At 48.8% G+C, this 17,435-nt stretch overlaps 2 protein-coding genes across 10 annotated transcripts in view; both read right to left on the bottom strand.

Annotated features, from left to right (window-relative positions):
* The window catches only part of TBCD (tubulin folding cofactor D), a 190,006-nt gene extending 181,407 nt beyond the window's left edge, over window positions 1-8,599 (bottom strand). For 5 of the 7 annotated variants that reach the window (XM_046676424.1, XM_046676420.1, XM_046676425.1 and 2 more), the window contains exons 1-2: window positions 8,258-8,598; window positions 6,804-6,854 (exon numbers count right to left, since the gene is read on the bottom strand). In XM_046676424.1, coding sequence (XP_046532380.1) covers window positions 6,804-6,854; window positions 8,258-8,441 — 235 coding nt within the window. In that variant the 5' untranslated portion in view covers window positions 8,442-8,598. Of the gene's footprint in view, window positions 1-6,803; window positions 6,855-8,257 lie in introns of all 7 variants that reach the window. The other 2 variants (XM_046676423.1, XM_046676427.1) reach the window with 2 other exon arrangements.
* Window positions 8,600-10,055: 1,456 nt separating this feature from the next.
* The window catches only part of FN3K (fructosamine 3 kinase), an 8,673-nt gene continuing 1,293 nt past the window's right edge, over window positions 10,056-17,435 (bottom strand). For all 3 annotated transcript variants that reach the window (XM_046674227.1, XM_046674229.1, XM_046674228.1), the window contains exons 2-6: window positions 16,238-16,389; window positions 15,255-15,346; window positions 14,824-14,906; window positions 11,349-11,471; window positions 10,056-10,460 (exon numbers count right to left, since the gene is read on the bottom strand). In XM_046674227.1, coding sequence (XP_046530183.1) covers window positions 10,122-10,460; window positions 11,349-11,471; window positions 14,824-14,906; window positions 15,255-15,346; window positions 16,238-16,389 — 789 coding nt within the window. In that variant the 3' untranslated portion in view covers window positions 10,056-10,121. The remainder of the gene's footprint in view (window positions 10,461-11,348; window positions 11,472-14,823; window positions 14,907-15,254; window positions 15,347-16,237; window positions 16,390-17,435) is intronic.

Raw genomic sequence — 17,435 nt, 5'->3', positions numbered from 1 at the left:
TGAAGGACAAAGAAAGAATACTCAGGGCAGCAAGGCAGAAGAAAGTAACCTACAAAGGAACCCCTATCACACTTTCAGTGGATTTCTCTACAGAAACCTTACAAGCTAGGAGAGATGGGAGTGACATATTCAAAATTTTAAAGGATAAAAATCTTCAGCCAAGAATACTCTATCCAGCAAAAATATCCTTCAGATATGAGAGAGAAATTAAATCTTTTCCAGACAAACAAAAGCGAAGGGACTTCGTAGTCACAAGACCTCCACTACAAGAAATCCTCAAGAAGGCTCTCACACCTGACATAAGAAAAAAAGGGAGAAAGGGGTCACAAAACACAGAGTAGGGAGACAAACAGATAGAATCGGAATAGGATAGCAAATATTCAACTACAGCATTAGGATAAAGGGAAGGAAATCACCAAAGCAAAGACAATCATCACTCTAACCACAAACTCACAACACAAGTTGGAATAAGAGATGAAAATAATAATTTAGGAGGGGAGGAGGAAAGGGGCTGAAACAGTCTAGGCTAAGGAAGTAAGAGACCACCAGAAAATGGACTATGTTATACACGAGATTCTGAATACAAACTTGAGGGTAGCCACTAAACTAAAAAATAGAACAGAGACACAAAACATAAATAAGGAAAAATCTAAGAAACCCAGCATAAGAAATTGCAGAAGTCAATGGACAGGCTAAAACACACAGGACGAGAAACACAGGAAACACAGGAAAACCGGAAAACGAGCAACAGAATGATAGCAGTAAGCCCTCATGCATCAACACTCACCCTCAATGTGAACGGACTGAACACCCCCATAAAAAGACACAGAGTGGCAAAATGGATTAAAGAGCAAGATCCAACAATTTGTTGTCTCCAGGAAACACACCTCAGCTCCAAGGACAAACACAGGCTCAGAGTGAAGAGGTGGAAGACAATACTCCAAGCTAATAGCAAACAAAAGAAAGCAGGTGTCGCAATACTTCTATCAGACAAAACAGACTTCAAGATAAGGCAGGTAAAGAGAGACACAGAGGGCCAATATGTAACGATCAAAGGGACACTTCATCAAGAAGAAATAACGCTTATAAATATCTATGCACCCAACACAGGAGCACCAAAGTTCATGAAGCAACTATTAACAGACCTAAAAGAAGATATTAAAAATAACACAATAATAGTAAGGGACCTCAACACCCCACTCACATCAATGGACAGATCATCCAGACAGAAAATCAACAAGGAAATAGGGGAGCTAAACGAAAAGCTAAAACAGTTGGACTTAATAGACATATATAGAACACTCCATCCAAAAACAGCAGAATACACGTTCTTCTCAAGGGCGCATGGAAGGTTCTCAAGGATAGACCGTATGTTGGGAAACAAGGCAAGCCTCTACAAATTTAAAAGAATTAAAATAATAACAAGCATCTTCTCCAATCATAATGCTGTAAGGCTAGAAATTAATTACAAGAAAAAAGCTGAGAAGGGCACAAGGATGTGGAGACTAAACAATACGCTATTGAACAAGCAATGGATCGTTGAAGAAATTAAAGAAGAAATCAAAAAACACCTGGAGACAAATGAAAATGATAACATTCCATACCAACTCATATGGGATGCAGCAAAAGCTGTATGAAGAGGAAAATTCATTGCAATTCAGGCACTTCTTAACAAACAAGAAAAATCCCAAATCAGCAATCTTCAGCTACACCTAACTGAATCAGAGAAAGAAGAACAAACAAAGCCCAAAGTCAGCAAAAGGAGAGAAATAATAAAAATCAGAGCAGAAATAAATGCTGTTGAAACAAAAAACGCAGTATAAAGGATCAATGAAACAAAGAGCTGGTTCTTTCAGAAGATAAATAAAACTGACAAACCCCTAGCCAGACTTACAAAGAAAAAAAGAGAGAAAGCTCAAATAAACAAAATCAGAAACGAAAGAGGAGTAATAACAACAGACTCCACAGAAATACAATGGATTATAAGAGAATACCACGAAAAACTATATGCCAGCAAAATGGATAACCTAGAGGAAACGGATAAATTCTTGGACTCCTACAATCTCCCAAAGCTCACTCAAGAAGAGGCAGACAATTTGAACAGACCAATCACAAGGAAAGAGATTGAAACAGCCATCAAAAGCATCCCAAAGAATAAAACGCCAGGACCAGATGGCTTCCCTGGGGAATTCTACCAAACTTTCAGAGAGGATTTAATACCTATCCTTTTCAAGCTATTCCAAAAAATTAGGGAGGATGGAACACTTCCTAACACATTCTACGAGGCCAACATCACGCTGATACCAAAGCCTGACAAGGACAGCACAAAAAAGGGGAACTACAGGCCAATATCGCTGATGGACATAGATGCAAAAATTCTCAACAAAATTTTGGCAATCGGAATTCAGCAATTCATCCAAAGGATCATACATCATGATCAAGTGGGATTCATACCAGGGACACAGGGATGGTTCACAAAAAATCAAACAACCTGATCAAAAAATAGGCTGGAGACATGAACAGACACTTCTCCAAAGAAGATATACAGATGGCCAATAGGCACATGAAAAGATGTTCATCATCACTGCGCATCAGGGAAATACAAATCAAAACTACACTAAGATACCACCTTACACCCATTAGAATGACAAAAATATCTAAAACTAATAGTAACAAATGCTGGGAGAGGTTGTGGAGAAAAAGGAACCCTCATACACTGCTGGTGGGAATGCAAACTGGTGCAGCCACTATGGAAAACAGTATGGAGATTTCTCAAAAAGTTAAAAATAGAAATACCTTATGACCCAGCCATCCCACTACTGGGTATCTATCCTAAGAACCTGAAATCAGCAATCCCAAGAGTCCCATGCACCCCTATGTTCATCGCAGCATTATTTACAATAGCCAAGACGTGGAACCAACCTAAGCGCCCAGCAATGGATGACTGGATAAAGAAGATATGGTATATACACACAATGGAATACTACTCAGCCATAAAAAAGGACAAAATCGTCCCATTTGCATCAACATGGATGGACCTTGAGGGTATTATGTTAAGCGAAATAAGCCAGACAGAGAAAGACGAACTCTATATGACTCCACTCATAGGTGGAAGTTAACATATGGACAAGGAGAACTGATCAGTGGTTACCAGGAGGAAGGGGGGGGGGGGGGGGGAGGGCACAAAGGGTGAAGTGGTGTACCCACAACATGACTAACAATAATGTACAAATTTCACAAGGTTGTAAACTATCATCATCTTAATAAAATTTTTAAAAAAAAAGATGTGAGATACATATATATACAATGGAAGACTACTCAGCCATAAAAAAGAACAAAATCATCCCATTTGCAACAACATGGATGGACCTTGAGGGAATTATGTTAAGTGAAATAAGCCAGAGGACAATCTCTATATGACTCCACTCATATGAGGAATTTAAACCTGTGGACAAAGAGAACCGATCAGTGGCTACCAGGGGAAAGGGGGGGTGGGGGTGGGCACAAAGGGTGAAGGGTTGCACCTACAACACGACTGACAGACAATAATATACAACTGAAATTTCACAAGATTGTAACCTATCATTAACTCAATAAAAAATTTTTTTTTAAAAAATTTTTTAAAAAGAAGAAATAGACAATTTGAATAGACCAATCACAAGGAAAGAGACCGAAACAGCCATCAAAAGCATCCCAAAAAATAAAAGCCTAGGAGCAGATGGCTTCCTTGGAGAATTCTACCAAACTTTCAGAGAGGATTTAATACCTATCCTTCTCAAGCTATTCCAAAAAATTAGGGAAGATGGAACACTTCCTAACACATTCTACGAGGCCAACATCACTCTGATACCAAAGCCTGACAAGAACAACACAAAAAAGGAGAACTACAGGCCAATATCAGTGATGAACATAGATGCAAAAATCCTCAACAAAATATCGGTAACCCGAATACAGCAATACATCAGAAAGATCATATGTCATGATCAAGTGGGATTAATATCAGGAACACAGGGATGGTTCAACATGTGCAAATCAATCAATGTGATAGACCACATTAACAAAATGAGGAATAAAAACCACATGATCATCTCAATAGATGCAGAGAAAGCATTTGAGAAGATCCAACAGCCATTTATGATAAAAACTCTTAACAAATGGGGATAGAAGGAAATTATCTCAACATAACAAAGGCCATATATGACAAGCCCACAGCCAACACCATACCCAGTGGGGAAAAACTGAACACCATCCTTCTGAGAACAGGCACAAGACAGGATGCCCACCCTCACCACTTTTATTCAACATAGTACTGGAGGTTTTGACCAGAGGAATTAGGCAAGATAAAGGAAGAAAACGAATCCAAGTAGGGAGTGAAGAAGTGAAACTCTTGCTGTTTGCAGATGACATGATCTTATATATATAAAACCCCAAAGAATCCATCGGAAAACTAACAGAAATAATTAACAACTACAGTAAAGTTGCAGGGTACAAAATCAGTTGCATTTCTATATTCTAATAAACAACTTTCAGAAAGAGAAGTCAAGAGTACAATTCCATTTGCAATCGCAACAAAAAGAATAAAGTATCTAGGAATAAATTTAACCAAGGAGGTGAAGGATTTATACAATGAAAACTATAAGATATTATTGAAAGAAATCAATGATGACATAAAGAAATGGGAAGAGATTCCATGCCCATGGATTGGAAGGATAAACACAGTTAAAATGTTCATACTACCCAAAGCAATCTACAGATTCAATGCAATCCCAATGAGAATCCCAATGACATTCTTCACTGAAATAGAATAAAGAATCTTAAAATTCACATGGAGCAACAAAAGACCCCAAATTGCTAAAGCAATCCTGAGAAAAAAGAACAAAGTTGGAGGCATCATGATCCCTGACTTCAAAATATACTACAAAGCTATAGTAATCAAAACAGCATGGTACTGGTACAAAAACAGGCACAAAGATCAATGGAACTGAAAGCCCAGAAATAAAACCACACATCTATGGACAGCTAATTTTCAACAAAGGTGCAACAAACATACAATGTAGAAAAGATAGTCTCTTCAATAGATGGTGTTGGGAAAATCGGACAGCCACATGCAGAAGAATGAAATTAGACCATTATCTTTCACCATACACAAAAATAGACTCAAGATGGACCAACATCCCACAACTAGAAGGACCTGCAACTAAGATATACAACTATGTACGGGGGCGGGGTTGGAGAGATAAAGCAGGAAAAAAAAAAAGATGGACCAAAGACTTGAAGACAAGTCCTGAAACCATAAAACTCCTGGAAGATAATACAAGTAGTACACTCTTTGACACCGAACTTAAAAGGATCTTTTCAGACACCATGTCTTCTCAGACAAGGGAAACAAAAGAAAAAAATAAACAAGTGGGACTTCATCAGACTAAAGAGCTTCTGCAAGATAAAGTAAACCAGGAACAAAACAAAAAGACAACTCATCAACTGGGAGAAAATATTTGCAAATCATATATCCGACAATGGGTTAATCTCCAAAATATATAAAGAACTCACACAACTAAACAACAAAAAAATAAACAGCCCCATCAAAAGATGGGCAGAGGATATGAACATTTTTCCAAAGAAGATATACAGATGGTCAATAGACACATGAAAAGATGCTCAACATCACTGATCATCAGGGAAATGCAAATCAAGACTACACTAAGATAATTACCTTATACCCATTAGAATGGCTGTAATAACCCAGACAAAAAATATCAAATGTTGGAGAGGTTGTGGAGAAAAGGGAGCCCTCATACACCACTGGGGGGAATGCAAACTGGTTCAACCACTATGGAAAACAGTATGGGGATTTCTCAAAAAACTGAAAATAGAAATACCATATGACCCAGCTATCCCACTACTGGGTATCTATCCAAACAATCTGAAATCACCAATCCAAGGTAACATATGCACCCCTATGTTCACTGCAGCACTATTCACAATAGCCAAGACAGGGAAGCAACCCATCAACTGATGACTGGATAAAGAAGATGCAGTGTATACAAATATATACAATGGAATACTACTCAGCCATAAAAAAAGACAAATTCACCCCATTTGCAACAACATGGAAGGCCCTGGAGGGAATTATGGTAAGCGAAATAAGCCAGCCTGAGAAAGACAAACACCAGATGATTTCACTCATATGTGGAATATGAACAAACACGTGGACAAAGGGAACAACAGTTCACTGGTTACTGGGGAAGGTGGATGGGGAGTGGGCACAGGGGGTGAAAGGAAGCAGTTATGTGGTGATAATCAAGAAATGATGTACAACTGAAACCTCACATTGATATAAACTATTATGAACTCAATAAAAACAAGAAAGAAAAAATTATCAGTATGAAGTAGGTAACAAACAAAAAAACAATGAGAAACAAAAGGAACAAAGTCATTTCCCCTTACTCTACAGTTAAGGAAACCCAAGCCTCAGAGTCCCCATCTGTAAAACGGACATGACCACAGAGGCACCCAGAGGCAAACAGATTAAAGCCCTCATGGGAGCAAGAGATGTGTTCTTTCCACAGCAGCGAGGAAGACAGTAGCTCAAATACACCTGCCCACGGCCTAGAAAACACTTGGAACTCACACCACTATCACAGGTCACTAAAAGCAACCCGCCAGGCCCTGCTAACGAGTAAGACCTGGTGCTTCACCTCGACACAAAACACACACACACCTTAGCACCACACAAGGCCTGTGTAACCATGTGTGATGGAATCATCAACATCAACATCAACATCACCAGCCTCTATTCTTACCAAGGTGTGGGTCCAAGAGGTGAGGCTGCTCCTGGTATTTGTCCATTATTACTAAAAAGAAAAACATGAGCATTAACATCACTAAGGCAAACGTGCACATGAGCCCCGGAAACCCTTGCGTCCTCCCTGGCTGACTCCTCTGGCGGGCAGCTCCTCTTCCCCAGCCCACAGGCCACCTGGGGGGAGCTCCCCCACGGCCCCCCAGGCTTCTCAGGGCCACTGTGTCCCGGCTTCACGCTCTTCACTTGCTCAGCACACCTTCCCCTCCGGCCTCCTGTCCCACCTCCTCTGAACCCTCCCTCACTCCTCCTTCCTTCCCTCTCCCGCCAACAGCCAAACTAACTCCTCCCGTTCATTGAACACACACACACCTTCCTCTCTCTTAGTTCTCCCTCTGCCAAACACACCCAAGCAACGTGCCCTCCGGCACCGCCTCCCAAGCCCTCACATCACCCCGTCCTAAACCTCAGGCAGCCTGATGCTACTCCTACCCGCTGCTGGAAGTGCTCCCGTCAGACCCACGGACCGCTGCGCCTATGGCAGCCCTCATCTGCACAGACCTCCACACCTGGCCGTTTCCCGGGAACGGTCCCTGGCTGTTCCCTCGCTCTCAGAACAGTTCTGTGCACAAGATGCTGTGAGTGCTAACGCCAGCGGACACCCAAAGAAACGCGCGCAGAGCAATCCAGCAACTAGCCCAAGTGGCAGCGGGAGGATTCAAACCCAGGGACGAGCTGCCAAAGCGGACGCTCTCTCCACTCGGCAGGCCACACTGCGCCTCTGCCGCACTCAGAGAGCCGTCATTGCAAACCGAGGGAGATAGAATTATGAAGAACTTTCCTCAGCTGAAAGGGTCCACAAAGATGGTTTTACCGAAACCCTACCCCACCTTTTCCCTACCTACCTGCCTCCCTGCGGGATCCTAGGGAATGGTCTGGAAGTTGCCCGTCATAGGCAACTGCAAAGGTCTGCCCAAACGTGCAGAATTTAGACGAACCCAGCAACCCACCGTGAGCGTTACCCGCCACGCCGCACGCCTGCAGAAGCGCTCGGCCCCGGGCTGCGCACGTGGTCTTGGCAGGGCCACGGGCGCGTCCGCCGCTCACCACTGTCTCGGAGGAGCCGTGTGCTGTGGGCCCAGGACGGGGTGGGGCGGGATGGAGGCTAGGGCCGCCGCGGACGTCCACGCCCCGCCCTCACCCCGACCTCCACACCACCCACGCTGCCCCGCGACGACAGAGGCGGGAACGGGAGGAGCCGCCGACCCAGGGGAGGCCGCCCTTGCACAAGGACGGCTCTCTCAGGTGTGCGCCCGCCAGGCGCCTCTACCGGCCTGGGCCACCTCAGGGGGCACGGACCACGCAGGGAATGTGGCAGGGTCCAGCCCTGCCTCCTCCCCAGACCCCCGCGGACGCGCGCTCGGGCCCCTGCCCCCGGCCCGGGTGGACGCGCACCTCGGAACCGCTCCAAGGCGCCCTCTCGGGCCGCGCGGTCGCCGAGGACTGCCCGCAGGCGGCCGAGCAGCTCGCGCGTCTCCGCGCCGTCGCCGAACGCCTCCAGGACCCCGCCGCGGGCCAGCGCCCCCTCCTCCGCGCCGTCCTCCCGCGCGCCCGCCGCCGGCTCCTCGCTCAGGGCCATCCTCGGAGCCTGGGCCCGCGCAGCACCAGGATGCGGATGCGGGACGCGAGAGGAGGATGCTGGACACGGGATACGGATGCGGAACGCGGGATGAGGCTGCAGGACGGCCGCTGAGGCCGAGGCGGCGGCAACCGGCGCCAGCCCCGCCTGGCGACCTCCGACCTCGCGCACCGGCCCCGCTACGGAGCGCGCCGGCCGCCAAAATAGTGCGCGCGGAGGCGGTGCCGAGGCCGGGTGGGGTGGGTTGTGGAGGACCCCAAGGCCGCGTGTCTGGGGCGAGACGGAAGAGGTGTGCAGGCGGAGCCCGCGGGTGGGGCGGGGAAGACGGAGCCTGGACGCGGCGGTGCCCGCTCCTGGTGGCGAGGACGGAGCTGGGGGCGGAGTCCGCCGGTGGAGTCGAGGAGGGGCGCGGCTGGAGCCGGGGTGGAGTCGAGGAGGGGCGCGGACGGAGCCGCGGGTGGAGTCGAGGAGGGGCGCGGGCGGAGCCGGGGGTGGAGTAGAGGAGGGGCGCGGCCGGAGCCGGGGGAGGAGTCGAGGAGGGGCGCGGACGGAGCCGCGGGTGGACCCGGGGGCGTGGACGGAGCCCGCCGGTGGACTTGTCACCTGTGTCTGAGCCGTGGGCGGGTGGGAACCGGTCGGGAGCGGAGTCACGGAAGGGGTTGGAGGAGGAGACCCCAGGCCCGTCCCAAGCGCGGCCCCTGGACCATGGGCCCCGCAGCCCCGGCCGGTTCCCCTGCTCGCGCGAGCTACGCCCGTCGCATCATCGCGTCCGACAAACTGTGGGCTCTGCGACGATGGCTGGCTGTGTTTGGAAGCCGTCAGACATTTGGAAGGATGCGTTTGGGGTGGACTTCTTTCTAGAACGTCAACGGGCTCACCTGTCTGTAGCGGGAACGGTCTCTTGAGCGCGAGGTCCACTAGACAACCACACTTTGCAGAAAAGAGAAATTTGAGCTCGCATACCGCCAGGAAATAACTGGTGGTTTTGCAAGGAGTGATAACGGCGTGGTCTCCTGTCTTCAGAGACGCGCACGTGGATGGCCGCAGACCCCGCCCAGGCGCCGCTTGCCCTCGGGTGACCTCTTCCACAGCGACGTCCCCGACATCTGGAACAAAGCAGCCACCCTGGACGCTCCAGGCACACCCCACTGCCCAAGGCACTCTCTCTGCCTTCACTCCTTTTTTAGACAGCGGGAAACAACAGCCGAAAAGTGGAGAACAGGAGAGGGGCTGCGCAGCGGCTGCGGCCAGAAGGCCGGATCCCCACAACATCCGGGGCCTTCCTTCCATCTGTCCCACGGCAGTAGGGGTGAACTCGGAGCTCTACTCCGCCCCAGAGGTGCTACTCAGGAGGTGGGGCCCATCTCATGGTCCCTAACTCTGCCTGAGCCAAAAACAGGAGCCCCGAGTCCACAGGGGACACGACACTAACTTCTGCCTAAGCAAACCCCAGATCTGTATGAATTTCTATAAAACTACCATGAAAATAACCAAATTCCCCCCAGATTATGATGCGTAGTGAGCCTGTGGAAGACTCTTCGGTGCTCTGGACCCCCTGTAAATTAGCCCAACCGCATGGAGGATAGAGACGCAGGTGAAACTAAGACACAGCAGTCCCATCCCTGAAACCCCGAGTGGCTTTATTCGTCCCTGAAGCCGCCTCTGGTGTTGCCGCCCCGGTTACTTGAGAAGCTTCCTCATGGTGCCCAGGGACGGGCTCCTATACTCCCGCCCGAAGTGGTTCCAGTGGTTCAGGTAGTTAAAGAGCTGATAGAGCAGCAGCCGCCTGTCGAACCCCGGAGCCTTGGGGATCTTCCGGTGGTAGGCAGTGAAGAAGGATCTGGGAAAACCCCCGAACATCAAGGCAATTGCCAGTTCAAACTCGGAATGGCCATAGAAGGAAGCAGGGTCATAAACAATGGGCCCCGTGTCATCCTCAGCCACATTTCCCGACCAGAGATCCCCGTGAAGAAGGGCCGGGACAATCTCGAGGCCGCAAAACAGATCCGGGATCTTCACCTAAAAAATAATTATTGTACACGGAGTTATCATGAGCCTGAGCCACAGTCTCCTCATCCAATACTTGGAAATAAGGCAAAGATGACCTCGTGTGTGTTCCGGGTCCAACCATGGCACCGCCTACCAAGCACAAAGATAAGGATCCTCTGACTGCAGGGGAATGTAAGTTTGTCTTACTATTTACAACTAATTTAGGTTCAGGAACTCTACAGTACTAATGATTTCCATACAGTAGAGAAGAGAACCTCAGAGGTTACAGTCTTATGGTCCTGTAGAATAGGAACCATACAACCTGAGTGGAGTTCTTGTGTGCGTAACTTAGCAAACTTCCTCTACTATTCTTTATTTCACAGCACATCTATCTGCACCTCTTTGCATCCTACTGGTTACTTCATTAATGAAGTTAATGAGTTAAATAAACTTTCTTTGATGCATCCTCACCTGGATTGATGTGAGTTGTTTTTAACATTTTGAGAGTTATGTTTTGAAACTAGTCACTCTAGGGCATCTGCCGCCCATAACTGCTCTAAGAGGTGAGACGTTTGTGCTTTGACAGAGAAGGAAGAATGGAGCAAGCATGGATAAGAAAGTAATAGTAAATGCCACCATTTACAAGGCACCTACATTCCACATGAGCAAACTCTGAGGTTAAGTGCCTGGTGAGCTAGTGGGTGAGAGGTGCACTCAGGGGCCAGGTATGTCCTCAGGTCCCACCCTCTTCCCAGGCTCAGGCCAACAGTCAGGCCCTTATGCATCCACGACTTAACTAGTTCTGCTTCAGGGCTCAGTGGTCCCTAATCTGGCTCACTTCTACCAGAGGGCCCCACATGAATGTGGTGGGCTCATAAGAGGACAGCCCCTCTCCCAGAGGATAACTGCTGTGCCCACCTGTAGCTGTGACCAGAGTTCTCGTGCCTCTCGGTCAGCATAGTCTTTCTCAATGAGGTCCAGCTGTGCCTGGAGCCGGTGCTGGGTGAAGAAGGCCGGCCAGTCATCCTGCCACTCATTCACCTGGGCAAGAAGGGAAAGGAGGCTGGTGCTGTAGCTGGGACCACAGGACAGCGCTAGACGTGGAACCTGCCTAACCCTAGAGCAACCACTAAGAAAACAGCAAATATTGCAGTTAGCCAACAAAGGGGAGAAGACCAGATCACCAAAACACTTAATTATTCCAAAAGAGAGCAGGTAAAGAGGAAAAAAGGAACAAAGAATGGATAAGACATAAAAAACAAATAGCAAAATGACAGATTCAAACCTAGCTGTATCAATAAGCACATTAAATGTGAATGGTCTAAACACCCCAATTAAATGACATAGATCAACAGGTTGGAAAAAGAAAGCAAGACCTGATTATAAGCCGTGTATGAGAAATGCACTTTATATACAAAAACAGAAAGCAGTTAAAAGGATAGAAAAGATACGCCATGCTAATACTAGCCAAGAGAAAGCTAGAGTGGCTATATTAATATCAGACAAAGTAGATTTCAAAGCAAAGAATATCAGTATAAAGAAAGTCATTTCACAGTGGAAAAGAGGTCAACTGATAAGGACATAATAATCCTAATGTTCATGCCCCCAATATATGGCAAATAAGCACATAAATAGATGCTCCACATCATTGAGTCATCAGGGAAAATGGAACCTCAGTGAGATACCACTTCACACTCACTAGGATGGCTATAATTCTTAAAAATGGAAAATAGCAAGTGGTGTGAGGAACTGGAACTCTCATCCGTGGCCGGTGTGAATGTAAAATGGTGCGACCACTTTGGAAAATATTTTGGTAGTTTCTTAAAAAAAGTTATAAATATGAACCTAGCATGTGACCTAGCCATTTCCCTCCCAGGCATTTGCCCCAGACAAATGGAAGCATTTGTCCACACAAACTCTTGTACGTGAAGGTTCACAGCAGCTTTACTTGTGAAAGCAAAACCTGGAGAGAACTGAGATGTCCATCAACAGGTGAATGGATAAACAGACTGTGGTTTATCGTACATGGAACGGACTTTTGACACATGCAACAACATGGATGAATATCGAAATGATTGTGCTGAGTGAAAGAAGCCACACCAAAAAAAGAGGAGATACCATATGATTCCATTTATCTTAAATTCCACAGAATGCAAATTTATCCATAGTGACAGAAAGCAGATCAGTGGTTGCCAAGGGGCAGGAGGGAGATGTGACAAAAGGGTGCAAGGACATTTTTGGAGGCGATGGATCTACATACTGACCTGACCGGGTGAGTGGTTCACGGGCATGTACATATGCCAGAACTTACCAAATTGTACACTTTAAATAGGTACAGTTTATTTTATGTCAATTATACCTTAATAGAGTTGTTTTTTAAAAAAGGATGCAAAGCTTACTTTATACAGAGGGTCACTTTGTGAAGTTCCTTAGAGGAGGAACTTTCCAGAGATCGGACCTGATCTCTCTGGCCAGCATCCTCAGCATGGAGACACTCCCTGTGCTGGATGCTATGGTCGCTTTGCCCCTGGGTTCATCCCCTTGGTGCTAGGTGCACCTCGAAAGCAGGTGGGGAGGCCCCCTCCCCAAACAGCCTGATGTGCACGGGGTGGCAGCCCCTCATTCCCCATCTGCCTGCCCTGGCCTCCAGAATCCAAGGCTCTGTCTTAATCTTGGATGACCAGGTCATAAAAGACATAGATTGAGTGTTGAGAGCTGGAGACCAGTGCTGGCTAGCCCAATCCCTCCAACTGCAGAGAGGGACCGTGATCCCCTCACCCATGGAAAGATCTGACCTTCCCCTGAGCTGCCAAAGGCAGGGCTACCTGGGGACACAGCTGGTGGAAGGACCCAGCCTTCACCATGACACAGGGGCAGGCTAGTGTGGCACTTAGCACCCACGCTCTGAAGCCAGACTGGGTCAAATCCTGGCTCCTCCACTTACTAGCTGCATAACCTCAGAAGCATCATTTGGCTTCTCTGTTTATCAGTTTCCTCATCTATAAAATGGGTCAACGACATCATAGGGTTGCTATGGCAACTGGGTGAGTTGAGTAAGATAAAGCACTTAGAAGGGAATCTAGGGCGGGGCAGTAGTTCAATGGAGCCAGTGGTCCCAACAGGGCTTAGCGCACTAGGTGTCTGAGAAGCACACAGCCACTACTCAGGGTTGCCCCACCATGGCCGCAGCTCCCCAAGCACCCACTCACCCCTCCCACAGGGCAGGGAGCCTCCAGGAACTTGGGGCTGGTTCAAGGCGCTACATCCAAGGCCATCTTCTCACAGCTCGAGGAGGCAGAGCAGGTGTCCTCCCAGGTCGCTCACCCCTTCCTAGCCGGGGTGCAGCTGATCTAAGTTGGCTACTTGATCCTAGAGTCTGAAGGGGCACTCAGGGCCACCCGTGTCCCTAATGGACCAGCCCCATTCTCATCTGCTGCACACATTGGGGCTCTGTGCACTTCATTCCTCGGGTCTTGAAAAGCCACTGTGTGAGGTCAGCCAAGTCTTTGGAGACCTCCCAGCTCTTAAATTCAACAGCTGAAGCAGGACAAGGCATGCTCAGCTGTGCCTGCCTGGGACCACTACGACTAGCTCCAGACAGGTGTGTGACCCTCGGGCAGCCAGCTTTAGCCGAGGTTTAGGGGGTCCTCACAAGCCTGGTAAAGCACCATGTGCAGTTCCAGGGACCCCAGTTGTGAGGCCTGCCCCTTGAATGGGATCCCTAAATCTGCCTCAGGCTTCCTCAGGATCTTACCCCAAGTGCCCTCAAACTGGGAGAATCGCCCTCCACCCACACGAGGGAGAGACACAAAAGGCCATGTATCGTCTGATTCCATTTACATGAAATGTCCGGAACAGGCAAATCCGCAGACAGAAAGATTGGTGGTTACCAGTGGCTGAGGCAAGAGGAGTGGGGAGTGACTACTAATGGGTCGTGGTCATTCTGGGGTGATGAAGATGTTCTGGAATTAGATAGTGGTGATGGTTGCACAACCTTGTAAATATACTAAACACCAATGAGTTGTACACTTTAAAATAGCAGAGTTTATGTCATGTGAATTACATCTCAATAGTGCTAATAATTTTTCAAAGGCCCAAGGCTGAGTGACCAGGACTTAGTTCCTGACATCCTGTGCTTCCCCACCCCACCTGCTTCAGTCCCCCACACTCATCACGCATCCTCCTTTGCACCTGCTGTTCCCTCTGCTTGGAATGCTCTTCCCCACGGCTCCCACCCACTCCAGGCTCAGGTCATCTGCTCTCCCCATCCCAGCTCACACTTTGCTTTCAGAAATCAGGTGGTCAATCTTCCTGGTGCCCAGGGGACTGACACTCTGCCATATACAGGGGTGAGATGACCACTTAGCAGGGGCATCCTCACCCAGGCACTCACCTGCGGAATGAAGCCGCAGTACGTCACCGTGTGGAAGCCGAACTTGGCCACATACTGGGGCTCAGCACCCTCAGCCCTCCGGCCTGTCGGTAGAAAGAGCTGCTTGTCTTTCTCTCACGTGCCAGACCTCAGCAGAGCAGCAGGACAGGCCTGGCTGCACTGCTAGAACGTGGGTGGTCTGAGGACGTGCTGCACATGGTAGCCGTCGGTCAGAACACGGATCAACCAGGCCACTCCCACCACAAGCACACTGGACGGCAGGGCTGGGTGTAGAAGGGGTCATGAGCCAACTCTACCAGCTCATCAGCTCCATCAAGGTTCTCATTTAACAATCTCGTTGTCATACTGCAGTGTAATGGGAGATGGTCACACCGGCATCCATCCAGGGTAGGTGCAGCCACGTCAGGGACAGGAAAGCAACCTGAACATACCCACTGTGCTCGCCTCCTCCTTCCACTTCTGCCTCAGCCTCTGGTTGTAAAGGTGCAAATCCGCCATCTGGTCTCCAAGTCTTGATGCCTGACTGAGGGAGGAAGAAATGCAGCCAATTAAAATGAGAAAGAACAACCACCAGCTAGCACATTCCATGTTGAGAAATGTCTTAAATACCTTAAAAACTACTCCGCATTCTTTAACAAGCGGGAAACGAGCTGCAGGCAATGACCCTTTCCAAAAACAAAATCAGCAGGAGAGGGTAGGTGGGCTTCAGCAGAAGCCTTAAGGGGCGTGGGGATTAAGGGACAAATGCCTGAAAGTGGAAAACCAGCCCCCAACTTTGGTAGAAACAAATGTAAGTCACATATAAGAAAAGACTGGGATGACAATCCAGCAGCAACAAGTCAGCAGTGGCTCGTCCCTGCTGATGGAATTAGAGGTGGTTATGTCTTCTCACATGAGTTTGTGTTTTCCACTTTTTTCTTTTACAATGAATATACATAACCTTAATAATTAGAAAAAATGTTAAGGACTTCAGATAATTACTAGATCAGACCTCGCTCTGCCCAAACTGAGCTGGCATGGGTGCACTCTCCAGCACAAGGCAAGGGATGGTTCAAACACGCTTCTTCTATGCAGCTTCACTGGAGTCAGACTAACCTAACACCAGCCCTACACCACCAAGCAAGAACTCCTCCTTACCACTGAGAATGGCGGTGCAATTCCTGGCCCTGCCTCTGGTAACTGGGCCCAGTTATGCGAGCAGCTCAGCAAGAGGCTGCTCCTTCTCCCGTCTCTGTCTGTCTGACTCTCTCTGTCTCTCCCTCTTTCTCTGTCTCTCTGTCTGATTCTCTCTCTCTCTCTCTGCCTCTCTATGTTTCTGTCTCTCTGTCTCTCTCCATCTCTCTGTCTCTCTCCCTCTCTCCATCTCTGTCTCTGACTCTCTCTCTCTCTCACACAGACACATGCTCACGCTCACCTGCTCAAACTCCTCATCTTCAGATGCTCCATCACAAAGGCGGCCCCACCTCCTGGCAGGTCAATCACCTTGATGGGCCGAGGTGCCCGCACCAGGCCAGTGCTCCGGAGGGCCTCCAGGCTGGCCATCTCCCCCTCAAACATCTGCCGGGCCTGCGTCCACAATACTGCATGAGCTCGGACTCCAACAGTGGCCTCTGCAGCCAGGCTGTGGCTCGCAGCCCTGAACAGAAGCCACCGCGGGGAATCACAAGCACCAGGACCTTCAGTTTCTGAAAACTGGCTGGGAGCCAGGCACTGGCCGCTCAGGCAGTGGGTGCAACGTGGCCCCCTTGGGATGGGAAGGGGATGCAAGGATGAGGCTGCACCTGGGGCTTGCAGTGAGCAGGATGCTGACATCCCTGCAGCGAGTGCTTGCTGTGAGAGGTGAGGAAGCACAGGCTACAGAGGGAGGTTCCAGGAGTGCTGGGAGTACTGTGGGGTGCCAGGGGGTGCAGGTGGGGTGCCCCAGAGTACGGGTTAGTGGAGGGGCTGGGGCTAGGCCTGGGTCCCCTTCTGGCTTACTCGACCCCTCACTGCCTCAAGCAATTACAGCAAGGAGGGGTGGCATGCTGAAGCAACTGGGGCACATGTTTGGGGCAGGGGAAGGCGGGGGCTGGGAGATGGGCTGGGCCTGGCCTTGGGTCCAGGGCCGGTCCTCAGGGACAGCACCCAGCAGGGCCTGGGGGCTGGGAAGGAGCTGTGCACCCAGCAGAGAAGACGATGGGCCGCTCCCCCAAGCAGCAGAACAGCCTCCACTGGGACCCAGGGGCCTTCCTATTTCTAAAACACTTCCCACAAATATCCCAACTTTAAATTAGGTGAACTCTCACCTTAGGTAGACTATAGCTCAGTTAAAACTGCACTTAATAAAATGGTTTCTAAGATCTCTAACTACAGACTTGCATGTTTAAAAAAGTTAACCATCGTGAACAAGACCAAAGCATCTATTTCCACACAGGAAAAGAATGCCAGCCTTTAATGCAAAGCACCTGACAGGAAAACCAGGCTAACTGCCAACCACACCTGGAATCGTGGAGCAGGGGCTGTCGGCGCCCCGAAGGCCTCACCTGTCCCTGCTCTCCTGCACTGACTGCGCGCTATGGTGTGCCGGCACTGACAGTTTCAAGGGTCGGGCCTAGAGGAGCTTCCCGGGACCA

This window comes from Equus quagga, chromosome 11, assembly GCF_021613505.1.
Source record: "Equus quagga isolate Etosha38 chromosome 11, UCLA_HA_Equagga_1.0, whole genome shotgun sequence".
In the NCBI taxonomy this organism is placed as follows: Eukaryota; Metazoa; Chordata; class Mammalia; order Perissodactyla; family Equidae; genus Equus; species Equus quagga.
This window is presented reverse-complemented; position numbering and strand designations above follow the sequence as displayed.